General features: G+C 44.3%; 2 protein-coding genes across 2 annotated transcripts; both read right to left on the reverse strand.

Moving 5' to 3' along the window:
* Nucleotides 1–10,425: 10,425 nt before the first annotated feature.
* Nucleotides 10,426–18,607, reverse strand: LOC118709397 (nucleolin). Its single transcript, XM_045575489.1, has 8 exons — nucleotides 18,322–18,607; nucleotides 16,961–17,070; nucleotides 14,330–14,615; nucleotides 13,779–13,943; nucleotides 13,173–13,259; nucleotides 12,575–12,713; nucleotides 11,040–11,164; nucleotides 10,426–10,791 (listed from the first exon to the last, which is right to left on the reverse strand). The coding sequence occupies exons 2-8, from the start codon at nucleotides 17,042–17,044 to the stop codon at nucleotides 10,754–10,756; spliced, it is 924 nt and encodes a 307-aa protein (XP_045431445.1). The 5' UTR covers nucleotides 17,045–17,070; nucleotides 18,322–18,607; the 3' UTR covers nucleotides 10,426–10,753.
* A 1,170-nt stretch (nucleotides 18,608–19,777) lies between these two features.
* Nucleotides 19,778–27,551, reverse strand: NMUR1 (neuromedin U receptor 1). The gene is made up of 3 exons (XM_036421452.2): nucleotides 27,440–27,551; nucleotides 24,016–24,880; nucleotides 19,778–21,337 (listed from the first exon to the last, which is right to left on the reverse strand). Exons 1-3 carry the CDS (start codon nucleotides 27,440–27,442, stop codon nucleotides 20,817–20,819), a joined length of 1,389 nt encoding a protein of 462 aa, XP_036277345.1. The 5' UTR covers nucleotides 27,443–27,551; the 3' UTR covers nucleotides 19,778–20,816.
* Nucleotides 27,552–27,789: the final 238 nt, after the last annotated feature.

Below are 27,789 nucleotides of genomic sequence, written 5' to 3' on the forward strand. Positions count from 1 at the left end.
AATGTTTTTAACTTTTCTCTCATCAATGTTTCTCTCTATCCTTCTCCCTTCCTCTCTGAAAAAAAAATCAATAAAATATATATTTTTTAAAAAGAGCCCATTGGCTATACCACACCAGCTTGATCTGTGAAAGCAGGGTACTCTGGCCTGAGCCCCACAATTGTAGCTGCAGGTCTGTGGTCCTCGGGGATAGAAATGCTCTAGGCATCTGAACATTCATTCTATCCAGCTGACTCTCTGGTTCACATCCTTGACTCATGAGTGCCTTTAGGAAAATATGTGGCTACTTTTAGGGCAAAGGTTTATATACTTTTATAATACTAGGGACAAGAAAGGCAAAGCATAGGAGAAATAAACTGTCAGGGTATAATCAAACTTTATTTTATGTTATAAGGTACAAACAAATGATGCCAGAGATTGTGCTTTAAGTTGACATTAGAAAAATGTAACTTGGAAATAGAAGTAATTATTCAATTTTTTAAATTTGTTACTCCTTAGGTATGAAATCTAAATTTCACTGATGCCCATCAGGTTGGGGACTTCTTGTAACAATACGCAGGAGCAAACTCATCTCTGAATCTTTTAACTGGGAACAATAGTTTGATTTTGTGTCATATCAGAAAATAGTTGCTCACAAATATATATACTTCCAAACATGGACAGAATCTTTGCACAATGGTTTTTATATTTAGGGTAACTATTCCCAAGATATTTGAAGAATTCTGGGATTCCAACATCATCATATTTAGTCTTCAATATAGTGTTGTGCTGCAATTCAATAACCTCCATTTGTAGCTCTTCATCCACATTATTAATATTAATTGAGAAAGGTGAGCTGAACAGTATAAGTTCGTTTTCATAAAGTGTGAAATCAGAAAACCTTTTCTGAAATTCAGTCTTCAACTCTTTAATTTGGGGAATGTAGTTCAGTCCATCACTTTCATTTTCAGAAACCAGTCTCAGCGTTGGGAAGTGGGCCAGATTGTTTCTTGCCAAATGAGTTTCCCAAAGACACAATTTTGCTAGGAAAGAGCGAACTGCATGGTACATTTGCGTAACCATCTGCGAATGCCCTTGCAGAGCAACATCCAACATGTTTACATAAGTCATAATGTCAACCAAAAAGGCTAGGTCTTTGACCCAATCTTTGTTACGAAGCTGAGGCACAGATTTTCCTTTAGAAGACATGAAAAAGTCAATTTCTTCCAAGAGTTCAAAAAACTGCTTTAGCACCATACCACGGCTCAGCCACTTCAGTTCCAGGTACGACAGGTTTCCATACTGTGTGTCTAACTCACTGAACAAAGCACTGAACTTTCTGTGGGTCGAGCCATGGGAATGTAGCCAGCTTATAGTGTAAATAACTACGTCCATGACATGATCCATTTGTAACTTTTTAGCACAAAGGGATTCTTGGAGAAAGAGGCCATGCACAGATTTAAGTTCTATGTCTTTGCAAAGCCCTGACACTTTAGACTTAAGTGTTGTAACAAGTTGCTTCACACCAACCGTTGCAGAATTACCATCCGTGCTAACACTTACTAATTTTGACCAGTCTACGTCTAATTTTCTAAGATTTTTCTCAACACATAAAAATAAGTCATATCCTGATGTTGTGCCCGTCAGGGGTACCATGTCCAAAAGTTCCTCAGTCACATCAAAAGTTTCATCAACACCACGAATAAATACAGCTAATTGGGGGGTGTTATTAATGTAAGTGCTTTCATGAGCTGCAATAGAGAAAGCCACAAATGATTTAGCTTTTTCTTGCAAGATGCCCTGTAAGCTCTCAGTCACATTGGGAACATGTTGCTCAGCAATATTACCAGTGAGATTTATGTTGGCAAACACTTGTCTCTGTTCAGGGCACAAAATTTCTGCAGCACTCAGTAGACATTCCTTTATAAACGCACCATCTGTAAGGGGTTTTGATGCTCGAGCAATTTTCTCACGTAACACGTAACTACATTTCATAGCAGCATCAGTTACTTTATTCACATTCAAAAGCAAATCATGTTCAAGTTTCAACCTTTTTTTCAGTTCATTGAGTTTTTTATCACGCATCTTTTCTGTATATCCCACAAGGTTCCTACTGTGGTTTGTTTCATAATGGCATCTTAGGTTATATTCTTTTGACACAGACAGACTCTCTTTGCATATTAAACACATAGGAACATTCTTTACCTCCACAAAGAAATAAGCTCTCTCCCATTTTTCTTGAAATGTGTGGCTTTCTTGTTCTATCTTTTGTTTTCCTATTTTTTGAAAGAGACAAATGCATAAGAAATGTTAAAATGTCATCTTTACTAATAGGGGAAAAAGTACTACTTTGGAAGAAAAGTATTTACTATTTTTTCAAAGTGTAAGTGTGCAGTTCACTTGTTCAGAGTTAGGGAGAACTTAGAGAACGGTGGGGGATGCACAAACAGCAAATGCCAGTTAAGAGAAACGGCTGCTTCTCTCCAGGGGGCTGCAGACAGGTAGGACTTCAGATAGGTAGGGCTGAAGCCAGGGATGGCCAGATTTCCTGATGTAGCAAAAGAAGCTGGAAATCCCAATTTTTATGTGAAATGTCTTAATTTTTAAAAAACATTCATAACAAATTGTATTGCTTTTTCCTATAAATGCTGTATAAGCCACCACACTTACACCCATCAGATTAGGGACACTGGTTTGGGGTCTCTGATTTAAACCTGACAACTCTTCCTAAAAAGAATTAAATGTCTGAAGAGAACTAAATATCAAATTCTAAAACCACAAGTTTGAGAGGTTGTTCAAACCGAAGCCTAAGGGTACCCAAAAAGGGGAACCAAACTGATGTATCTCAAAGTGCCATTTCTTTTTAATATGTTTTTACTGAATTTTAATATGTTTTTAGGAATGGAGAGAGCGAGAGAAACATAGCTCAGCTGCCTCCTACATGCCTGCAACTGGAGATCGAGCCAGAAACCCAGGCATGTACCTTGACTGGGAATTGAACTGGGAACCGCTTGGTGCATCAGATGGTGCTCAACCAAAAGCCACACCGGCCAGGCCACAAAGTGCCATTTCTTTTACAGACATCAAGGTTGCCGTTAACTGGGATAATGCTCATTAGCTTGGTATAATCATTAGGATGACTTACATATTTTAGATACAGGGAAAAATTGTATTTAAAATTGCCACATGCCTCTAACCTAACGCCAGCCCCTCCCTGAGCACCCCGGTGAAAACCCTTGTAAATCTCCATCTACAGAGCTTTAGCATGCTCACCTCTCCAACGTTTGTTCTTCCTGGCCCTATCTTCTTGGCCTTGATCTTTCTCTCCAACATGCTCCAGAACTATGGCAAGCCCTCCAATTTCTGTTCCTTGTTTCTCTTCCAAGGTTCTCTCTGCATCAGCTTGTGACCTAAAGTCAATATAGGCAATCCTGCAGTTGTGGGGATGGGGTGGGGAGAGAGAACTATCAACATTTAGTATTTGTGTTTGTCTTTTTAACTGGTAATACACACACAAGATTCAAAATGCAAAAAGGTAGATACCGTGAAGTCTTTCTGCCACTCCATTTCTATCCTTAGAGATAATAAGCTGTACAAATAAAAAGAAATATACACATACTCTATTTTTTAAAATATATTTTATTGATTTTTTTTTTTTTACAGAGAGGAAGAGAGAGGGATAGAGTGTTAGAAACATTGATGAGAGAGAATCATTGATCAGTTGCCTCTTGCACACCCCCTACTGAGGATGTGCCCGCAACCAAGGTACATGTCCTTGACCGGAATCGAACCCGGGACCTTTCAGTCCGCAGGCCGACACTCTATCCATTGAGCCAAACCAGTTTCAGCTATTTTTATTATATATATATATATATATATATATATATATATATTATATATATATTATATATATATATATATATATATATATATATATATATATATATTTTTTTTTTTTTTTTATTGGCTTCATAGAGGAAGGGAGAGGGAGAAGACAGAAATATCAATGAGAATCACTGATTGGCTGCTTCCTGCACACCCCTTACTGGGGGTCAAGCCTGCAACCTAGAACCGGGAATCAAACCTTGACCTCCTGATTCATAAGTCGACACTCAACCACTGAGCCACACCAGCAGGGCCACATATTCTACTTATTTCACCCACTTAAAGTATGCAATGGTTTCTAGCATATTTAAAAAACTGTATAATCGGAGCCAAAACGGTTCTGGGAGAATCCAAGATGGCTGCACAGGTAAACACCTAGCTGCAGCCGCACACAACAATTTCAATAAAATACAACTAAAATATAAAATGGACATTACCCAGAACTACAGGAAAGTCGACTGACTGGAAATTCTACAACGAGAAGCAAGGAGAAAACCAGAAGGAAGATCGGAGGAGCCGTAAAAGCCTAAGGTATGGAGACACGCGGTGAGAGCGGAGAGGACTGAGCCGGAGAGGAAGGGCAGGGCCGCTGAGTGCCTGCCTGGCGTTCCCTAGCAGGAAGGAGATAAAAGCTCCGACTGTGCTGGGCCCCAGTTCTAGGCCAGACCCCGGGGACCCAGGCTCAAACAGAGGGAGCTGGGCTGTAAGGCGGAACCCGGGGGAGCGGCGAAAAGAGGTCCCGGAGGCGCGCACATTGTGCGTGTAGAGAAGGGACGGTTGGCTGTGCAGCGGGATTGCCCTGGTGGGAAGGAGACAGGGGCTCCAGTCTGCTCTGAACGCCACCTCCAACTCCACTTCCAACTGAACTGAACCCCAATACCAGGCTCATTGGGGGAGAGCCTAGACTGTTTGGTAGCAGGCGAAAATCGAGGGCACCTTTCTCTCAGAGGCGCTTGCAAGGAGTACTGAAAGACCGTGAGACTCAGGAGCCGCATAGGGCGGGGCTGACGGAAGCCAAGGCTGTAGGCTCCACCCTGAAATCCCGCCCCATCAGGGAAGCTGCGAAAATGCGACAACGAAATAGATCACAAACGAAAGAAATGGAGGACAAAAAGCAACTGGATATAGAGTTCAAATCTACGCTTATAAGGTTTTTCAAGAATTTCCTAGAAAAGATCAATAAGATCTATGAGGATATGAAAAGGGATCAACTAGAATTAATAAGGAATCAACAAGAAATTTTAAGGGATCAACAAGAAATAAAGAATACACTTTCTGAAATAAAAAAATATTATACAGAGTCCCAAAAACAGAATGGAAGATTGCAAGAATCAAGTCAAAGATTTGGAACACAAAGAGCCAGAAGACACTCCTCCGCAGAACCTAGAAGGCAAGAGAATCCAGAAAATTGAAGATAATGTAAGAAACCTCTGGGACAACTTCAAGCAAACCAACATCAGAATTATGGGGGTCCCAGAAGATGAGAGAGAGCAAGATATCAAAAACATACTGAAAGAAATAGTGACAGAAAACTTCCCCCACCTGGTGAAAGAATTAGACTTACAAGTCCAGGAAGCGCACAGAACTCCAAACAAAAGGAATCCAAAGAGGACCACACCAAGACAAATCATAATTAAAATTCCAAGAGCAAAAGACAAAGAGAGAATATTAAAAGCAGCAAGAGCAAAGCAGGTAGTTACCTATAAAGGAGCACCTATACGATTGTCAGCTGATTTGTCAACAGAAACCATGCAGGCCAGACGGGAATGGCAAGAAATATTCAAAGTGATGAATAGTAAGAACTTACAGCCAAAGATAATCTATCCAGCAAAGCTATCACTCAGAATCGAAGGTCAGATAAAGAGCTTCACTAATAAGCCGGCACTGGTTTGGCTCAGTGGATAGAGCGTCGGCCTGCGGACTGAAAGGTCCCGGGTTCGATTCCGGTCAAGGGCATGTACCTTGGTTGCGGGCACATCCCCCATGGGGGTGTGCAGGAGGCAGCTGGTCGATGATTCTCTCTCATCGACGTTTCTGGCTCTCTATCCCTCTCTCTTCCTCTCTGAAAAATCAATAAAATATATTTAAAAAAAAAAAAAAAAAGAGCTTCACTAATAAAAAAAGCTAAAGGAGTTTATCAACACCAAACCAGAATTATATGAATTGCTGAAGGGGGTTCTTTCAGAAGAGAAAGTAAACAAAGATAAAAATTATGAACAACAAATACGTAACTATCAACAAGTGAATCTAAAAACCAAGGAAATTAAAAAAAAAATCTGATGAACAATATTAACTGTTGAATATAATAGAATCAGAGGTATGGAAGGGGAGTGAACTGACGATTCTTGGGGGAAAGGGGAGAGGGGGATGTGGGAAGAGACTGAACATAAATTGTGCACCTATGAATAAGGACAATGGGGGGTGGGGAAAGGGCAGAGGGTGGGGTGGGAACCTGGTGGAGGAGAGCAATAAGGGGGGGGGGAGGGAAGGAACATTTGTAAAAATATGAACAATAAAAATTTATTTAAAAAAAAAACAACTATATAATCACCACCATAATTTAATTTTAGAACATTTCATCATCCCCAAAGTATCCCTTAGCAGTCATTCTTCGTTCCCCCCACTCACTCCCATTCCCCAGCCACAGGCAACCACTACAATATTTTCCATAGATTTGCCTATTTTGGATATTTCATATAAATAGGATTATACAAACATGCAATCTTTTGTGTCTGGCTTCTTTCACTTAGCCTAATGTTTTTGAGTTTCATCCATGTTGTCATAGCATGTGTCAGTACTTCATCTCTTTTTATTTTATTTTATTTATTTATTTTTAATCAATCTTTATTGTTCATATTGTTACAAAGGTTACTTCATCTCTTTTTATTACTGAATAATATTCCACTGTATGAAAGTACCAGATTTTATTTATCTGTTCATTAGCTGTTGTACATTCTGGGTTGTTTACACTTTTTAGTTTGTATGGATAAATCTGATATGAACATTCATAGAAATGTATAGTTACATGTTTTTTTGGGGGGTAGATACCTAATAATAGGATTGCCAAACCATATGACAACTGTATGTTTAACATTTTGAGAAACTGCAAAATTGTTTTCCAAAACCATAGCTCTATTTTGCATTTCCACCTGCAATGTATGAGGACTCCCAATTTTTCCACATCCTTGCCTGAACTTGTTACTGTCTGCCTTTTTTATTATAGGCATTCCAGTGGGTGTGGTGTCACATCATGGTTTTGATTTGCATTTCCTTAGTGACTAATATTGAGCTTATTGGCCATCTGTGAATCTTACTTGAAGAAATGCCCATTCAAATCTTTAATTGTTTTTTTTTTTAATTGATTTTTACAGAGAGAGGGTTAGAAACTTTGATGAGAAACATCAATCAGCTGCCTCCTGCACACCCTCTATTTGGGATCAAGCCTGCAACCAAGGTACATGCCCTTGACCAGAATAGAACCCAGAACCCTTTAGTCCACCAGCTGATGTCTATCCACTGAGCCAAACTGGCGAGGGCTATGGTTGGCGAACTGCAGCTCACAAGCCACATGCGGCTCTTTGGCCCCTTGAGTGTGGCTCTTCCACAAAATACCCTGGACTGGGCGAGTCTATTTTGAAGAAGTGGCGTTAGAAGAAGTTTTAAAAATTTGGCTCTCAAAAGAAATTTCAATCGTTGTGCTGTTGATATTTGGCTCTGTTGACTAATGAACTTGTTGACCTCTGGGCTAGGGCAATTGGGTTGTCTTTTAATTTCTGAGTTGTACGAGTTCTTTCTATGTTCTGAATACAAGTTTCTTATCAGATACATGATTTGCAATATTTTCTCCCAGTGTGTGGTTTCTTTTGACTTTTTGGATAGTTTCCTTTGAAGTACAAATATTTTTAATTTTGATAAAGCCTAACATCTCAATCTTCTGTTTTATTGTTTGTGCAATAATATCTTAACCTAGTATCATAAAGATTTACTCTTGTGTGTTTTTTCTAAGTTTTAACTCTTACCTATAGATATTAGATTCATTTTTAATTACTTTTATGATGTGTCCCCATTATGCTTTTTCCCCCCTTTTTTCTCCTATTATTTTTTTAATGTTTTTATTGATTTTTAGAGAGATAAGAAGGGAAAGAGAGAGAGAAACATCGATGAGAGAGAAACATCAATCAGCTGCCTTCTGCATACCCGCTTCTGGAGATTGAGCCTGCACCCGGGGCATGTGCCCTGGCTGTGAACTGAGCTGGCGATCTCCTTCCTGGTACACAGAGAACACTCAACCAGCTGAGCCACACCAGACAGGGCAGTAGAGTATTCTTGAAGAGAATGCACCACACTCATTTCTGACTTAGGCAATATGCTTTATTTCATATGGTCATGGATTTCTGGGCTTCTCTTAGCTCCCCTTTGTAAAAAATCTTCATATAGCCGAAACCGGTTTGGCTCAGTGGTAGAGCATTGGTCTGCGGACTGAGGGGTCCCAGGTTCGATTCCAGTCAAGGGCATGTACATTGGTTGCGGGCACATCCGCAGTAGGGGGTGTGCAAGAGGCAGCTGGTCGATGTTTCTCTCTCATCGACGTTTCTGGCTCTCTCTCTCTCTCCCTCTCTCCCTTCCTCTCTGTAAAAAATCAATAAAATATATATTTTTTAAATCTTCATATTCTAAACATTTACGTATATCTAACTACAACTTTATTAAATAAAGTTAGAGAATTAATACAGCTTTTGGCAGGAATTTGTTTTATTGTTGCTGACCACAAGCATGCAGAGTACCCACCAATCTCCTCACAGCAAATACTGTGAACAATCTGGGATTTCAGTTTTCAGACTTGTTTTCTAAATCTGCATGATTCTTTTATTATTTTTTTAAAAATATATTTTATTGATATTTTACAGAGAGGAAGAGAGAAGGATAGAGCGTTAGAAACATCGATGAGAGAGAATCATCAATCAGCTGTCTCTTACACACCCCTTACTGGGGATATGCCTGCAACTAAGGTACATGCCTTTGCCCGGAATCGAACCCGGGACCCTTCAGTCTGCAGGCAAACGCTCTATCCACTGAGTCAAACCGGTTTCGGCTTTTCTTTTTTTATTATTGATTTTTTTACAGAGAGGAAGGGAAAGGGAGAGTTAGAAACATTGATGAGAGACAAACATCAGTCAGCTGCCTCCTGCATACCCCCCACTGGGGATGTGCCCACAACCAAGGAACATGCCCTTGACCAGAATTAAACCTGGGACCCTTGAGTTCACAGGCCGACATTCTATCCACTGAGCCAAACCGGTTAGGCCTAAATCTGCATGATTCTTTTCTAAAGATTATGTTAATCAGAATATACTGGCATAAATTGTTTTAGAGTATACCTACACCAACAAATTTAGCTCAAATGTGTCTGGAAACCTGATATTTAATTTTCATCTCACTGGAAATCCCTTCAAAGTACATTCTATTCCATCCATTCTAACTTCACCTATTCACCCTCTTACCCTATCAAAGCTTGGACACATGGTGATAATTTTCATTAACTCCTCATGATATAATTTTTTTTTTTAATCCTCACCCAAGGATATTGTTCCCAGTGATCTTTAGAAAGAGAATGGAAGGGAGAGAGAAGGGGGAGAGAAAGAGAAACATTGATGAGAGAGAGTCACATGGACTAGCTGCCTCCCGCATGTACCCTGACCTGAGATCAAACCTGCAACCCAGGTACAAGCCCTTGACTGGAAATCAAACCTGCGACTATCCTTCTGAAGGCAACACTCTTAATCACTGAGGCAAACTGGCCAGGGCTCACAATATAATTCTAACAGACCATTTTTTAAAATATATATTTTATTGATTTTTTACAGAGAGGAAGAGAGAGGGATAAAGAGTTAGAAACATCGAGGAGAGATAAACATCGATCAGCTGCCACCTGCACACCCTCTACTAGGGACAAGCCTTCATCCAAGGTACATGCCCTTGACTGGAATCAAACCTGGGACCCTTCAGTCCACAGGCGGAAGCTCTATCCACTGAGCCAAACCGGTTAGGGCCTAACAGAACAATTTAATATTCTGTTTTGGTTCCTGCCCAGCAAGTCACAAAGTGTGTTATTTTACTGGAGCTAGCCCTGAAGAGTAAAGATAACCTATGAATGAATTCTTCCAATCTTCAATCTTGTATTTGGTTGGTAAGTCTCCATTTCTCTATGATACTTCTCTATGATACCACCACAGTTTTCTACCAGGGTCTGGCTGTGCATTATATGCCTTCTAATAACAAGGCTACTTAACTACTCTTTCGTTCTCTAAAATCAGACATCAATGATTTGGGAGAATGGAATGAAATTGTCACGTTTCGATCCAGTAGACATGTATTCTTTTCAGTACAAGGTACGAAACATACCTTTTACTTATCTCATCATTGCCCAGAAATCTGATTTGAAAAGCATCCTCAAACACTTCCTTTAGTTCATGCTCAGTGACCTTGCTAGGCAAGTTCTTGATCAAAAGTGTTTTGGCATTTCGATCTACATAAATAAAAAAGAATATTTTTAGCCTGTGCTTAGATCTCATAGGCATCAAAAGTTCTCTGAGAAAAAAAATATTTCACAAGAGTTGAAGAGAGGAAACAATGATGCCTACTCCTTCAAATATTTGAACTAAACAAATATTTGAACATATAGGTTGGGCGAGGGCCTATGCTTCATGCTGGCTGTGAAAATACAGGACTGTGGTCTTGTTGGGGAAAAACCAGTACATAAACAATCCCGTAATTACAAATTGTGCTAAGTGCCAGGAAAGAAAAGTAAAAGGGGAGATGAGAACATTTAGTGGAGAAGACAGCCTCATCTGGGGTAAGGGAAAGGATTCCGGATCTGAGGAAGTGACCTTTAAGCTGGATGGGCTACAGGTAGCCAGGGCATGAGTCCTGCAGTGAACATGTGACAGAGAAGATAAGGTAGAAAATGACAGACAGTAAGGTAAAGAACACTGTGACAGAGAAGGTGAGCCAGGCAGTTTGAGCACAGGGAATGAGAGCACGGCAGATCAAGTTGATACTTGGAAGTAGGAGACCTGTTGGTAACGGAGGAGCATGGAATAAGACAGAAGATGATATTCTTGCCTGATGCAGTCTTTTAGATAGGTATCTATAGACAAATTACCTTATTTACATACCTTTCTTTGTTTCCTTTCCCTTTGGTTTCTTCAATTTAATTTCATACCCAAGGACCTTTGTCTCACTGAGTTCCAGGGCTTTTTCCTGATCGTCAACAGATTTAAAATTCACATAACCAAATCTCCTACAGAGAGAAGAAGAAGAAAGGAAAACACACACACACACACACACACACACACACACACACACTGGTGAATTAGTATCAAGTAGAAATTAGTATCAAATAAAAAGCAGTTGCCGAATTTACAATTTCAAACCAAGGCTCCAACAACTGGCAATATCAGTGCCAGGGAGTCCCCAGAGAATAGTGGTTCTCACCAGTGAGTTTGGCAATATCTGGGGACATTTTTGGCTGTTATAACTGGGGGAGTGCTTCTATTATCTTGTAGGTAAAATCCAGGAAAGGGGCTAAACAGCTACAATGAACTTGACAGCCCACCACACAAAGGTCAACCATGCCAAGGTTGAGAAGCCCTGATCTAGAGCAAGGACTGATTTTCTGTTTAATAACTGACCAAATTTAACCAAAAGCTATAGAAAGCGAAGCTTAAAATGACAAGTTTTCGAACTTTTATTTTTAAGAAGCAGCCATCTGCATTTGTTTATTAGAACAAAAATATTATTCCTAATGTGGATTTGTTAACACTCAAGGGCTATTACAGTAATAACTTTTTGTTAATACAAAAGGAATCCTTACTTACTACAAATGCAACAATATTCCAAAAGATAGCTAACAAAAACTGGAAGAAGAGCCAGGGGACAGGCTCTGGAGCCAGAATGCTGGGCTCAAATCTTGGCTCTGCCCCTTTTTCGCTGTCATATTGGACATGCAGCATAACTTCTCTGAGCCTTAATCACCTCCTCTACAAAATGGGGATATGACAATAATCACCACAGAGGACTATCTTATGGAGTAAGTTACATAAATAAGAAACTAAGAGCAACACCTGGAACAGTGAGCACCCAGCAAATGTTTACTAGTATGATTACCTTTCATTTCTATCTGAGAAATTCTGAGTTCTACGAAACACGCTTACACCTAAGATATATGCTGTTGATGAGAAAGAAGTGAGAAAAGATGAAATTCAACTCAGCAAAAAAGAAGAACTGATGCAACTATATTTACCACCAAAGCTGGCGATTTTGTGATTAAATTTGTGACGTGGCTAAAATAATTCTAGGCAAATAACATTGCTCACAGTTGGAAAATCATGAAAATATGTTTCTGTCAAGACTCGGAAGATCTTGGGATTATTTTAATGCTTTGGTTGGGAAAATTGGATAGCAAAGTTTAATCTTATAAGTTTAACAAACGAGCCACTAAAGGGTTTTAGATACTCATTTTGAACTGCAAGAGACTGAGGTAAAATCCTACCAAAGGGCAAAGAGCAAGTAACAGAAAGCTGTGACAAAACAGAAGTCTAGTAACCCACCACCATGAAACAGAAAGCGACTGGGACTCCTAAATTCTCCAGGGACAGAACGTGCTAGGCTGATAAACTCTTAACAACATTCTTAATTTACCAGTATTTACCTGGATGAGCTGACTCTGACATCAACAACTGTGAGATCATTTTTAGCAAAAAATTCCCTGAGACCAGTTTTTAGTTCAGCAGCAGTTTTGTTGAAATTCAGGTTTCCAACAAACAGTTTGAAAGTTACAGGTGGTTCAGCTGCCATACAAAAAGGTAAAACAAGAATAACAACACACACAAGTCAAATAAGCAGTTCAGAAAGAATGATGCTAAAAGAAAAGTCATTAAAGACTGGTGTATTATAACACCAAGCTGCAATTAAAATCCCTGGTCATCATTTAAGATTTGATTTTCACCAAGATAAAACTCTCTGTGTCCCTTATATTTTAAACACGGGAAAGAGCCTTGGCCAGTGTTCTCAGTGATTAGAGCATTGGCTTGCACACATGAAGGTCTCAGGTTGGGTTCCCAGTCAAATGCACATACCTGGGTTGCAGATTCCATACCCACCCCTGGTCTCTTATGAGGGAGGCAATTAATCAGTGTGTGTCTCTTTCCTCCTCCCTCCTTCTCTCCCTCCCTTTCACTCTCTCTAAACAGCAATGGAAAAAATATCCTTGGGTGAGAATTAACAAAACAACAAAGCAAATAAGTTACCTTCTAATTTCTGTTTTTTGGTTTCAGGGGAAGCCTTCTGTTTGGCCATTTTCTTCTTCTGTTTATCAGGTGTTTTTTTAATATGATCTGTGAACAAAAGCCAAAATATTGTATTTTTACTGATCTGTCTGCGCCACTAGTAAGTAAACTGGAAGCTCTTACACTCTCCACAAATATATGTGTTACGCCTATTCTTTACAAGACACATGGATTAGGTCTGATCAAAATACTTTTAAAAGCATTTATAAATTAATTAGAAAGTTCTTCAAGTTCCTAACAGAAATCCAACAGTCCCTGCCCAAGGACTTCCCTTAGAACTAGAAATCGCTGATAATGGCCACCATTTAACTTAATTTTTACTTAATTTGGGTCATTCTGACCCTCCTCCTCCTCATAGCCTTTGTTATCACAGTGGTTGTCCTGCTCATCCTTCTCAACCCCTACAGGAAAGGCTTTTCTTCCTCTGTGTCCCTCTGGACCACGTAGAATTCACAGCTTCTTTTCAGAATCTAAATGAAAACCCACCCAATCAATTCCTAACACATATTCAAGTACCTCCTTTAAATAAAACTCATACCAATACACTTTAGAATCTATCTCAATTACCTTCCTCTTCTTCCAACTCCACCTCCATCTCAACTTCATCTTTATCCTCTTTGTCATCATTCTCTTTGTCTTCATTTTCTGTGCTCTTGGCCTTCACGGGAACAGCTTTTACAGGAGCTTTCTTGCCTTTGGCTGGTGCAATCTCCAGAGGTTCTTCTTCAGAGTCTGAAAGAGATTCTACCTAGTCAAAAACTCAAGAGAATTATTCCCAAACCAACACAGTTCCAGATAAATCTAAAGGAAAACATAAATAGTACAATATATGCTTAGTAGTTATAGCAAGAAGTTTAACAGATTCCTTGGAAGTGAAACCCTATATTATGAAAACTACTCATAGAATGTGCTGTGCTAAACATTTTATCAGGGGCAGGCAATCATTCATGGCTACCACCCTAGTACATAACCAGCACAGAGAATCCCTGGGAGGATTTTTATCTACCCCCATGGTGTCATGGAAGGAGTATGTTTACAAGTTGCCCACCCATCCCACAATCTCACCCCTAATGTACCTTGCAAACAAGAGCCCAAGGACTACCCGTAGAACGCCTTACCATCTTCTTTGTCATCATCCAAGAAAAGGGCAGCAGCAGCAGCTTTCATCACTGCTGGCTCAAATTCATCCTCATCTTCCTCATCACTATCTTCCTTCTTGGCATTCCTTGCTCCCTTGTCTGGGGTGGCTGCTTCCTTCTTACCAGGAGTTGCTATGGCTTTGGCTGGTGTAATTGCTGCCTCTTTGCCAGGATTGACAACTGTAAGTTTTTCTGTTGGAGAAAACATCACCTTCTTTCCTGGAGTTGTAGTAGCCTTCTTTCTTTTTTTCTGAGGAATGATAACCTCAAAATTAAGTAAAAACAAACATGAGTCACTCAGCCGATGTGGCTCAGTTGTTGAGCATTAACCTACAAACCAGGAGGTCACAGTTTGATTCCAGGTCAGGACATATGCCCGGGCTGTGGGCTCAATCCCTAGTGGGAGGCATGCAGGAAGAAGTCGATCAATGATTCTCTCTGATTATTTGTTTCTATGTCACTCTCCTTCTCCCTTCCTCTCTGAAATCAGTAAAAATATATTTTAAAACAAATAAACAAACATGAGTCTATTTTCAAACTCAAAAAGGGAGTACTGGTCCCTCATAAATGAGCACTAAATTCTGGCACTGCCTTCTGGTTCAAGACCACATGCATTAGATATATGCTAGCATGTTAAACTATAGCATCATGTTACATGTCCTTCTCTATACCTGTGCAGTCACAATCCTCATTTTTAGGAAAAATGTCTAATCATAATGAACCCTTCAAATACCCCTGGACCCACACCTGTTAGTTTCTATACCTCATACTCTAAGCACTTTAGCTTGGAAGCAGCACACCCTAAAGCATTCTGAAAATAGACTGTCTAAATCCCATCTGCTACTGTGTGGCTCTAGGAGAGTTTTTAAAAATATATTTTTATTGATTTCATAGAGGAAGGGAGAGGGAGAGGAAATATCAATGAGAGAGAATCATTGATCAGCAGACTCTTGCATGCCCCCTACTGGGGATCAAACCCACAACCTGGGCATGTGCCCTTGACCGGAACTGAAGTCTGCAAGCTGATGCTCTATCCACTAAGCCAAACTAGTTAGGAATAGGAGAGATTTTATTTATTTTTTAAAATATATTTTATTGATTTTTTACAGAGAGGGAGAAGGATAGAGAGCTAGAAACATTGATGAGAGAGAAACATCGATCAGCTGCCTCCTGCACACCCCTCACAGGGGATGTGCCCACAACAAAGGTACATGCCCTTGACCAGAATCAAACCTGGGACCCTTCAGTTTGCCAAACTGGTTTTGGCAGGAGAGATTTTTTTTTAAGCCTCACCTTTTTTTTCTCTTCTGAAAATGATAACCAACGTTACATGTTGTTTTGAGGATTATGAATTAATTTCTGTAACTAAGAGCTCTGTTAAGTGTTATTAAATCATTTGGGGAGGTGGTATAAAGTGCATGAAAGCTCAGTCTTAGGACCAGAGATAAAATGAGTATCAAACAGGCTGGACAGTCCTTGCAAATTTAATATAAATTAGAGTGGGCAGTTAGCTTGATAAAAGCATTATCTACATTCAAGTCACACTCAAAGCTACTTTTTGCTGACCACCAGTTTTATCAAGTTATGTGTTAAAACTTGTAGCCAGGAGTACAAAAGTGTCATTGTCAGCACAAAGGGAGGTGGTGTTCCTCACTACACAATGACTAGTGTTACAAAACTTGTACAGAGACCTGCCCAGCCGGTGTAGCTCTGTGGCTGAGTGTCACCCTATGAACCAGGTCACAATTCCATTTCCAGTCAAGGCACATGCTCCAATTGTGGACTTGATCCCCAGTAGGGGTATAGGAGACAGCCAATCAAAGATTCTGTCATTGATGTTTCTATGTCTGCCCCTCTCCTTTCCTCTCTGGGAAAAAAAAGAAAGAAAAAAAAAGAGATATATATATATATATCTATATATATCAATATATATATATATATATATATATATATATATATATATATATATACACACACACACACACACACACACACACACACACACAGTATATGTTAAAAAACAGAGACCTGCTTGGCAGCTAGGAAAGGAATCTGGTAAGGCTAACCTCAGACCTGAATATAATGCTCAGCACTGCCACACACAAGACAGCTAACTGTTCAGGCTGTTTCCTCATCTAGCATGTGGGGCTACCATATTCAAATTGGAAAAATGTTGTTTTGTTTTTTAAATATATTTTGATTTTTTTACAGAGAGGAAGGGAGAGAGACAGAGAGCTAGAAACGTTGATGAGAGAGAAACATTGACCAGCTGCCTCTTGCATGCCCTTGACCGGAATCGAATCTGGGACCTTTCAGTCCACAGACTGATGCTCTACTGCTGAGCCAAACCGGTTTCGGCTGGAAAAATGTTTTAATACATCATCACACTAAGCCCTGTAGAAGGCACAAAAGGAGGAGGTTCCAGATCTTTTCTCTCAATCTCATCCAAATACCTACCCTTATGGTATTTTGACAGGTCAACGAAGAGCTTGCAAAACACTCAACCATTACAACAGGGCATATATGAAGGAATACAATCTTCCCTTTGCCAGTATTTTCAGACATACACCGTGATTGTATAGGACTCTGCATTAAATTGTACATAATTACCTCTTCTCCACTGCTTTCATCTCCTCCATCTGACATTTCCTCATCTTCACTACCTTCTTCTACCTCCTTTGGAGAAGAAGCCATTTTCTTGGGATCACCTTTTTACTAGCCTAAGATGGACAATTATTAGCACATTACACCTCTCACATTTCAAGCCACCCACATTTTGCCTGCAGTCATCTTTCTTTCTCAGAATCCACTTTTCATTCTGTTAAACATTACAAATAAGATAAACCAATCTTATGTAAAAATATAATTTTAGCCCTTGCTTGTTTGGCTCAGTGGCTAGAACATTGGCCTGGGGATTGAAGGGTCCCAGGTTCAATTTTGGTCAAGGGCATGTATCTCAGTTGCAGGGCCTGGGCCTTGGTTTGGAGCCATGCAGGAGGCAACCAATGGCTGTGTTTCTCTCACATTGGTTTTTCTGTCTTTCCCTCTCTTTAAAAATTAATGGAGCCAAAACCGGTTTGGCTCAATGGATAGAGCGTTGGCTTGGGGACTGAAAGGTCCCGGGTTCAATTCCGGCCAAGGGCATGTACCTTGGTTGCGGGCATATCCCCAGTAGGGGGTGTTCAAGAGGCAGCTGATTGATGACTCTCTCATCGATGTTTCTAACTCTCTCTCTCTCCTCCTCTCTGTATAAAATCAATAAAATATATTTTAAAAAAATAAATTAAAATTAAAATTAATGGAAAAATATCCTTGTGTGATGACTAAAAATAAAATAAAAAAAACAATTTCAAATAAATGATCTCCCTCCTCCTATTGCCTTCATTTAGCACACCTGTTTTAAAAATTATACTTCCAGCCCTAGGTGGTTTGCCTCAGTGGATAGAGCCTCGGGTCCTCGATGGGATTCCCAGTCAGGGCACATGCCTGGGTTACAACCTCCCATCCCCAGTGGGGCCGTGCAGGAGGCACCTGACCAGTGTTTCTCTCTCATTGATGTTTCTCTCTCTTTTCCTCTCTGAAGTCAATTAAAAGAAAAAAAGAAAAGAAAACCTTAAAAAAAAGTCTTCAGTAAATTCTGGCACCTTATTCCACCCCTCTCCTCTGAATTTAAATTAGGGCAATTTTAAAGAGCAACCATGTCTTAACTAGACTTCAAAAATGAAGAAATGAGGCTAGTCAATGAAGAAATGAGGCTAGTCCCCACCTCCTGGAACGACCTGCGTGGCCCGGCCCACGTGACGGGCCACCCAAGGCACGTGCCCCGCTCCCACCTGTTCCAGGGGTTTGGCCTCCTCCCCAGCTCAGCCCCGAAGTCTTCCCCCGCTGCATCAACCACCCGCAACACCTGCCGAAGCTCTTCACCTCGCTACCAAGTACCCAAAATCCCAAGTACCCAAAAAGCGCAAGACCTCCGCGCTAATCACGCGAGACTTTCCGCAGCATGACGCCAGGGATGGCGCGCAGACCCTCCTCCTCGCGGCGCCCTGCGCGCGTTCCTCGGGAAACGGGCCTCGACGTTCGAGGAAGGCCTCTTATCTTTGTGGGTAACAACGGAGGAGTGTGTGGCGCGTGAGGGCAGACGAGCCTAGAGGAACAGAACACGTGAAGGGGGCCGCTGGTACGGAAGCCTCTGGCGCGTACGTTTCGCGGCCAGCTCCAGTTCGAGCCTGAGACAAAAGATCATCTTTGGAAAGTCGACGTCTGTGCCTTCGTCACTCCATTTCAACCAACCGGAGTTTGCGCTCATTCCATGGGCCAATCGCGGGCGTCGTGGGGCGGGGCCTGGAGTGGGCTGGCCACGGCCGCCGGAAGAGAGGCTGGAGATTCCGTTTCTGGGTCGGGCGGGGGTGCGGGCGGAGGAATAGGGGTGGCGAGCAGGGGCCCTCTTTGTGCCAGGCCGGCGCAGACTCGGGGGTGGGCGCGCGGCTACCGAAGGGCCCCTCCGAGGCCTGTGCTCGCGGAGCCTGCGCCTTGGGACGGACGTTTTTGGCGCCGCGTGTGCCGATCTTGGGGGCTGTGGATGTTGGCCCTCCCTTTCCTGTTCCCGCTTGTGTCGGGATCCTGTCGACTGGGGCAGAGAGCCTCGACATTCCCGTCCCTCCACGCCCAGCCTCCCAGCTGCTGCTATGGAGAAAGGAATTCGCCCACGTTTCCCTGCTGATGAGACCTAAGTTCACAACGCCAGCGTGGGAGGCCCACCTTAGAAAACCCCCGGTCTTCAGGTGCTGAGAGCTGTTAATAAAGGCAGTCACGTTGATGGAGAAATATGTGAATCTTTATTGCAAACTTAAAAAACATTTTATTGTGAATATTTTCAAATATACATTAAGTAGAGAAAATTAAAAATTAATCCTCTATTACCCATCACCCAGCTTCAAAACTTAAATATTTTTAAAAACATATCTTTATTGATTTAAGAGAAGGGAGAAACATCAATTATGAGAATCATTGATTGGCTGCCTCCTGCACGCCCCCTACTGGGGACTGAGGGTGCAACCTAGGTCCACAGGCTGATGCTTTATCCACTGAGCCAAACCAACTTGGGCAAAACTTCAATATTTTTGCCATTCTTTTCTCAACTATTCCCTGCCCCACTTTTACCTTCTCACCCCTTTCCTTTCCCACTCCCCCTTCTCCTTTTTCACTTGAGTATGTTAATGTGAATCCCAAGCATCCTATCATTTTGCCTGTAAATACTTCATAGTGTACCTATACAGCAGTGGTTCTCAACCTTCCTAATGCCTCGACCCTTTAATACAGTTCCTCATGTTGTGGTGACCCCCCAACCATAAAATTATTTTCGTTGCTACTTCATTACTAATTTTGCTACTGCTATGAGTCGTAATGTAAATATCTGATATGCAGGATGTCTTAGGCGACCCCTGTGAAAGGATCGTTCGACCCCCAAAGGGGTCGCGACCCACAGGTTGAGAACCGCTGCTCTACAGGATATTGGCTTTGACATCTGTTCCTAAACAGCCCCAATTGTCCTGCTCTGCCCTGTGCAGGAACTTGAAAGAGGGTGAGGCCTGTGCTGAAGAGGTTTAGACTGTCAGAAGAATGTAAATGTTCCTAGGATCAAAATGCCTTAAATCTGGTCTCATCTTTCTCATTTCTTAAGAAAAAAAAAAAAAAGAGTTTTAAAAACAGTGAGAGAAATAATTCGAATGATTACTAAGTATTACAGACTCTTGTGTGGGGCTTTAAAAAAATAAATGAAAATCTCTGCTTATCTTAGATTTTTTAAAACTGTGGTAAATACACAGCAAAATTTATCTTAACCATTTAATCATACAGTTGAATAATGTTTGAGCATGTTCACATTGTTGTGCAACCAGAAGGGGGCATGGGAGGTGGTGCGTAGGAAGGTCAGGGAGGCAGAGGGGTGGGGTGGTGAGGGTGTACTGGAGACTTTAATTTCCGCCTTGGTAATCTGAGGGTGTCAGTGGGTTTCACTACAGCAGTGACTTACGCACACTCGCAGAAAATGTAGCTAAAGAGGCAGAAGGTGGCACTTGAACATCGGGGCCCCTTTCATTTTGCAGGCAGGGAGGGGATCAAGGCCTGGAAAGGTGAGGTGATATGCTTAATGCCACACAGCAAAGGTGGCCACGTCTCGCCTGGATCCCTGCCACCCTACAGTGCCACTAGTAGAGATCCCAGAACAGAATAAGCTGACTGGGCCAGGGAGGGGTCAGGTAGGAGGAGGGTCCCAGCGCAGGCCATGAGCGAGAAAGGGACAGAAAATGGGAGGAAAGGTAGAGCCTTGGGGAAACATTTTGGAAACTGGCAGGAGGGTGGCTGTGATGAAGGTGTGCTGTGCCAGTTCACTGGCTGTGATGTTCCTGCAGGGAAGGACTTTACGTGGAGGCCTCGGGGCCTAGAGGGTAATCTTATATCCCTTCTAGGACATGGTGGGGGCAGGAGTCACTGAGGTGCCTGCAGCGGGGACTGGGCATGAAGACATCACCGAAGAGGAGGGCAGGTGTGACTGCAGGTGGCCCTCTGGTGCCTCCAGGTGAAGCTGCTCTGGGGCTTCTCTATGGAGAGAGGGGTCAGTCTCTTGCTGTCCCTGAGCTGGGCCCTCAGCCAGAGGATGGGCCCTGCTGCCCAGGTAGCCCATGTCACACAGGGTGCTGCCCGTGGTCACCCTGCTGAGGCTGCGGGAGCTGTGACGTCGTCGGTGGCCACGGCACCAGCTTCCCAAGCACAGGGCCTCCCGGAAGGTGTCCTGGAAGCGGCTGGACATGAGGCTGTAGAGCACGGGGTTGACAGCTGAGCTGAGGTAGAAGAAGACGCCAGAGATGACATGTACGTACGAATAGGCCAGCATCAGGCAGTCGGTCCAGTGCGACACGAAGCTCCACATGAGACGGTCGATATGGAACGGGGCCCAGCAGATGCCAAACACCAGGACCAGCACAACTGTGGGGGCAGAGAAGGGAGTCTGGGTCTGCTCATTCTCACCTCCCCTCCTATTCCACAGGCTACCCATGCCACTGTCCATCTGGAAGTTTGCCTGCCCTGGCCACACCCCTATCAGAGAGGCTGCTCTCACTACTGTCACTGAGTGGGCAGTGGGTATGTGCACTGCCCCTGGGCACAGGCCACTGGGCCAGGCATGGACACTTGAGTCTGGCCCAGCTTGACTATCTCACCATGGAGCTTGAAACTAGGTGACTATAAGCTCTGGACACAAAGCCCCAGCGTGATGCAGAGTGTGCGGCTAAGGCCCATCCTGGACAATGCTTACTAATGAGGAAGCAGAGAGAAGCAGAAGAATGGGGCTCATGCTCAGACAGCAATAGATGGAGGTGAAAGGCAACATAAACACAAACACCTTTCTTGTCTGACTTGCCCCAGAGCCTTCCCAGCCCCAGCCACCAGCTCTCCAAGGCCCAGCTGAATATCTTGCCCTGTACTAACTGCCGTTGCTTGAGGTCCCATCCCCCACCATCCAGCAAAAAACAGGACAGGTGGGCAAAGTCTTCACTCTTTCTCCCCAGCTTCCTTCCAGCCCTAGTCTTAACCAGCCATGATCTTCTTGAGTCTCTGTCCCTGGGTCTGCCTTGATTTTTTTTTATATATATATATTTTAATTGATTTCAGAGAAGAAGGAAATGGGGGAGAGAGAAACATAAATGATGAGAGATAGTCATTGATTGGCTGCCTCCTGCACGCCCCCTACTGGGGATCAAGCCCACAACCGGGGCATGTGCCCTTGACCAGAATCGAACCCCAGACCCTTCAGTCCACAAGCCGACGCTGCTCAGTGGACACTCTATCCACTGAGCAAAACCAGCTAGGGCTGCCTTGATTTTTGATTCTTATTTCTTGTGTTTGTTTAGCTGACTATCTTTCCCCTGTAGTGTCAGCCCAGTGTGGTTTTGCTTGTAATCCCAGATTTCACTGTCCCCAGCACACAGCCTGCTGTTTAGTAGGCCTTCAGAAAGTGAAGGTGGAGAAGGGAGGGATGGAGGGAGAGAAGAAAGCCAGAGTCGAGGCCAGCAACCAAGGTGGCTTTAAGGAAACATCTTCCCACCCTCCTGCCCAGGGTGAAAACCATCCCAGCTGAGCAGACTCAGACCTGAACCCTGTGATCTGGAGGAAACAGGAGCAGGGGTGAAGGGTGGGCAGGGGCCAGTTGGTCTGTAGTAAAGGCTTCACAGTGCAGAGCTGGGAAGCAAGTAAGGAACTACAGGGGATGGCAAGTGGCACCACACTCTGGAACACCACACCCAGGGTGGGGGGAGGGAGGCTTCTCTCTGGGAACGGGGCAGTCCTCAGTTAGCTGGCTGTGATCCCATGGCTTTGACCAAGGCCTCACCAGCTTGTGCTGCCCTGGCTCACCCCACCTGATTCAGGCCCTGCAAGGTGGGATGAGATGGGCTGGAAATCAATGACTGTCTTAGTATCAGTTTGTCTTGCTTCCCCAGGGCCACAGTTTTTTACAAAAGAACCAAGTCTAGAGCACAGTAACATCTAGAATCTCAACCCAGCTGCATGCCTTGGCTGGCCCCAGTCCACACTTCTGCCCTGATTCTCCTATGCTCTGACCCTCACAAATACCCGTCCCGACAATCCTCTTTTAGACAATGATCACTGGTGTGGTCCCCAGGGAACTGCAAACATAGATGGAAGAAATTCATCATCTTGCATATGCAGATCCTCCCAGACCACCCCCCATATGGTTCTGTGGGGGTAGTCACTTCAGCAGCCTGTCATTCTGGCCTGAGGATGGGCCATGACCTAACCCCACCAATCAGAATCCTTCCCTGGAACTTTTCAATAGCCACTAAGGAAAGAGAACGGTTCCTCAGGAAAGCCTATGACCATGCCTTCCAGTGACGTAGGAAAGGACAGAGCCAAGATGTGTTTAGGGCCGAAACCAGTTTGGCTCAGTGGTAGAGCATCGGTCTGCAGACTGAAAAAGGTCCCAGGTTTGATTCTGGTCAGGGGCATGTGCCTGGGTTGCGGGCACATCCCCGGTGGGGGGTGTGCAGGAGGCAGCTGGTCGATGTTTCTCTCTCATTAACGTTTCTAGCTCTCTATCTCTCTCCCTTCCTCTCTGTAAAAAAAATCAATAAAATAAAAAAATAAAATAAAATAAAGATGTGTTTAGGAGCCAAGATGAGAGACCTGGAGAGTCCAGATGACATGAACAACTCTGTTATCCTGGAGCCCAGCCATGTTGCCTGCCCTGACTGTGGCTTGGGCCCGAGAGCCAGGGCTGGCTTCATGTGTGTGCCACCTGTGCATTTGCACAGGGCCCGAGTTTAAAATGGTTCAATGCTCTTCTGTTGCTATCCTGACCATCTTACTTTTTAAACAAGAAACCTGAATTTTCATTTTGTACCGCACCCTGCAAATGATGTAGCTGATCCTGCCAGAAGCCATTAGCATTTGCCTTTGGTGTTAGTTTCTAAAACAGTAAGCATGCATGCACTTGTGTATGTGCACCTGTGCGTACACGCACTCGGAGGGGTATGTGATTCCAAGCCTTACCCTCATAAACTCGATGCAGCCCCTCCTTCCAGGCCCTGGAAGCCCCAGACTCATACCCACCATCTCCATCAGCCCCCGTTCCCAGCAGCAACACTTACACAGCATCTTGGTCACCTGCATCCGACCCTTATCCTGTAGTTGCTGGACCCTGCTCTTGCTCCCCTGCCTTAGCAGCAGCAGCTTCTCACTCCGCAGCTGCAGCCCGATGAGCAGGTAGAGTACGCTGATGATGGCCATGGGCAGGCAGAAGAAGAGCAGAGCTGTGATCTGCATGAGTAGGTTGTAGGAGGCCCTTGAGCTGACCACCATACACATAGCCGAGTCGGGCACTATACCCCGGCAGGGCACATCCAGCAGCTTGATGCCATGCAGGCTGGTGTTGGGCAGAGAGCAGAGCACAGCAAGGCTCCAAATAGCCCCGAGCACCCGGCGAACATGGGCTTGGGTCATCACAGACCTGGCCTGCAGTGGGTGCACCACGGCCATGTAGCGCTCCACACTCAGGGCAGTGACATTGAGCACAGAGGCCAGGCAGACTGTCTCAAAGAGCAGTGTGCGGAAGTAGCAGCCACCAGCGCCCAGCAGGAAGGGGTAGTTACACCACTTCTCATAGAGCTCCAGGGGCATGCCTAGGAGCAGCACCAGCAGGTCTGATACGGCCAGGCTGAAAAGGTAGTAGTGGGTGGGCGTGCGCATGGCCTTGTAGCAAAGGATGACCATGCAGGTTAGCCCGTTGCCCACGGTGCCCACCACAAAGATCAACAGGTACGTGACACAAATGGGTAGTAACAGATCCGTCTTCTGGGGCCCCAGATACTTGAGTCTCAGCTCCTGATCAGTCAGGTTCAAATCCTCAGGTTCAAAGGGCTCCCGCGCCCCACTGCCATTGCAGAGCACCGGGCTCCTTGCACCCCTGGGGGACACATCTCCAGGGAAGATGGAACAATTGAGGCAGAAAGGAACCTGTGGGACAGAATACAGAGACACTCAGAAAAGTCACTTAGGGAACCCTGGCTCTGTTGTAACTCATTAAACCAAAGGTGCCATCATTTATGTACTGCTGAGAAAGAAGTCTGTCTTCCATTGTAAGATGCATTACAACTTCAGAGATGTAAAAATGTACATCTTACCCTAGCCGGTTTGGCTCAGCAGTTAGAGCGTCACCCATGGACTGAAAGGTCTCAGGTTCAATTCCGGTCAAGGGCACGTATCTCTGTTGCAGACTCGATCCCCGAAGCAAGCAATTGATGTGTCTCTCTCACATCAATGTTTCTCTCTGTGTCTCTCCCCCTTTCTTCCACTCTCTCTCTTAAAAAATAAAAAATAAGTAAATAAAAAATAAATAAATCAATGGAAAAAATAACCTTGGGTGAGGATTAATAAAAATTAAATAAATAAAAGTACATCTTCAAAATGATAAAGCCCTAGCTGGTGTGGCTCAGTTGGTTGAGAGTTGTTCCATGACCCGCCAGTTTGATTCCCAATCACAGGGCACATACCCAGATTATGGATTTGATTCCTGTTGGGATGTGTACGGAAGGCAACCGATTGATGTTCCTCTCTCTCTAAAATCAATAAACATATTTTTACAAAAGATAAAAAGTGGACTTCAATTTGAAATGTCTCAATCTATTGAAACCTTGACTAAATGATGAATCCTTTTGAGCATGGGCTTTGCCATCGGCAGTTTTCCCTTGAATCTCTCCCCTTTCAAGCCGCAGACTATGAGACAGGTACTCAGTTTGGGCATCTGTAAAATGGGCGATGTGCGGGTATCACATGGTCTTGAAGAACAAGGACTCAGTAGGCAACTGCTTGGGTTCAAATCCAGCCTCCCCAGCCCCAGGCTGTGTGACCAATTTTCTGGTAACCTCTCTGCAGCTATTTCCTTATTAGGGGGATTGAGAGAGTTTAATCCATGAAAAAGGCCTGCCTGACACATGGACGGGTCAGGTTTATCAGCATCCGACTGAGGGGACTGAGTGACAGAGGGCGCTGAGTCACTGAGAGGACTCAGGGCTAACAGATGGCAACGCTGATCCAAAAGTTAGTTCTTTATTGTAATCCTCACTGAAGGAGTGAGGATATTTTTCCCATTGATTTTTAGAGAGAGTGAAAGGGAGAGGAGAAAGAGAGAGAGAGAGAGAGAGAGAGAGAGAGAGAGAGAGAGAGAGAGAGAGAGAGAGAGAGATTGGTTGCCTCCCACACCTGACCGGGGTGGGAGTGGGTGGTGGGGATCAAACCTGCAACCTAGGTACCTGCTCTTGACTGAAAATCGAATCTGAGACCCTCTGGTGAATAGGCTGACATTCTAACCACTAAGCAATGCTGGCCATAGCCAAGAGTTCATTCTTGTTTCTGTTTTCCATCACCTAAACGATTAGAAGTAGAAACATTTGACACCCTTAACACTGCCAGTTCTAGGGTTCCCTCTCCTCTCTCGGACTGCCCGTCTCTGCCAGTCCACCATATACAGTGATTAAGAACCAAGGCCATGGTGTTAAACAACTGTCCTGGGATCAAATGTTACCTCCCCTTACTGTGCCTCCGTGTCCTCATCTGTGAAATGGGGGTGTTGATAGAGAGAGCCTACCTTATATTTATAGTTTCTGTGAAGATTAAATGAGAGTCTACACAAAGTTCTCAGGAGTGCACCTGGTACATTCTGGGAGCTCTGTTTCAGTGCCCAGTAAATGACCCTGCTCCTCACATGGAAAGGAAAGGCAGTCCCCCAGACTGTCCTCCGGAGCCTGCTCTCCAGGCTCACCCCACCATCAACCCTCCCCGCCAGCAACTGGATTTTCAGGCTGGTTCCCGGACCTTCTCCCGATTCCTTCAGCGCCATTCCTCTCTTCAGTCCTGGGCTTGGGGCCTCAGGTAGCCCACCTACCCCCCGCAGCCACCTTTCAACTACTTCCTTTTCCAGGTGCTTTGCTCTCCCAGACCCAAGCATCTTCTTCCTTCCTCTCCTCTCTTCTCCTCTCTTCTCTCCCTCTCCACTTCCTCTCCTCTCCTTTCTTTCCTTTCTCTGTTTTCTTCTTCTTCTTCTTTCTTTCTTTATTTATTTTTACTCCAGTGAGATAGTAAACTGGGTCATAGGGTCCCCCAGTCACTCTTAATCAGGGTATCTTCCTCCTCCCAAATAGAATCCCACAGCCTCCCTACCCCTCCCACACATAATCCCCGCATCTTGGGATCCTGGCGCGTTTTCATCCAACTCAAGCGCAGCCTCTGCCTCGGCTACCCGGCTGGTCGGGAGGCGGGGGATGAGCTGGATCAGCGCAGCGCAGACCCAGCATCCAGGGAGGCTCCCTGCACCCCTGGGGAGGGTCGCCCCGCGGCGCGCTGCCTCAACAAGACAAATCACCCGCGAGTCCCTCGGAGATGGGGCGCCCCAACCGGACCCTCAGACCTCTTCCACCCGGAGGACCCAGTGCGCGCTCCTCCCGCCTCTTCTTACCCACGCCCCACGCCCGGTCCAGCCACAGCGCTCTTGCCCGCCCCGGCATCCCGCTCACCTACCATGCCGTCGGCGGCCGTGAGCTCCAGCGGCGGGAGCGCACCCGACCGGCAGCTGCGGCGCCAGGAGAGAGCGGATGGGCAGAATGGACAACCGTGGGCGGCCGGCCCCACAGCCCGCCCCACCGCCCCGCCTGGCGGTGGCCGGGGTGCCCGGTCCAGGACCGCCACCAGAGGGCAGGACCGCCCCCCTCCCCTCCCCGCAGCCCGCCCGCCCCGCCTCTGATTCCAGACACCCTCTTCTGGGGCCACCCACACACCCACCTTAACCACATCATTGTGTTCTCAAGCGTTTGACAGGGGCTTCCAGGAGCACCTTTATCTCTCTGAACCTCACAACAACCCGCTTTTCA

The sequence above is a fragment of the Pipistrellus kuhlii genome, unplaced genomic scaffold (genome assembly GCF_014108245.1).
Source record: "Pipistrellus kuhlii isolate mPipKuh1 unplaced genomic scaffold, mPipKuh1.p scaffold_m20_p_7, whole genome shotgun sequence".
Taxonomy (NCBI): Eukaryota; Metazoa; Chordata; class Mammalia; order Chiroptera; family Vespertilionidae; genus Pipistrellus; species Pipistrellus kuhlii.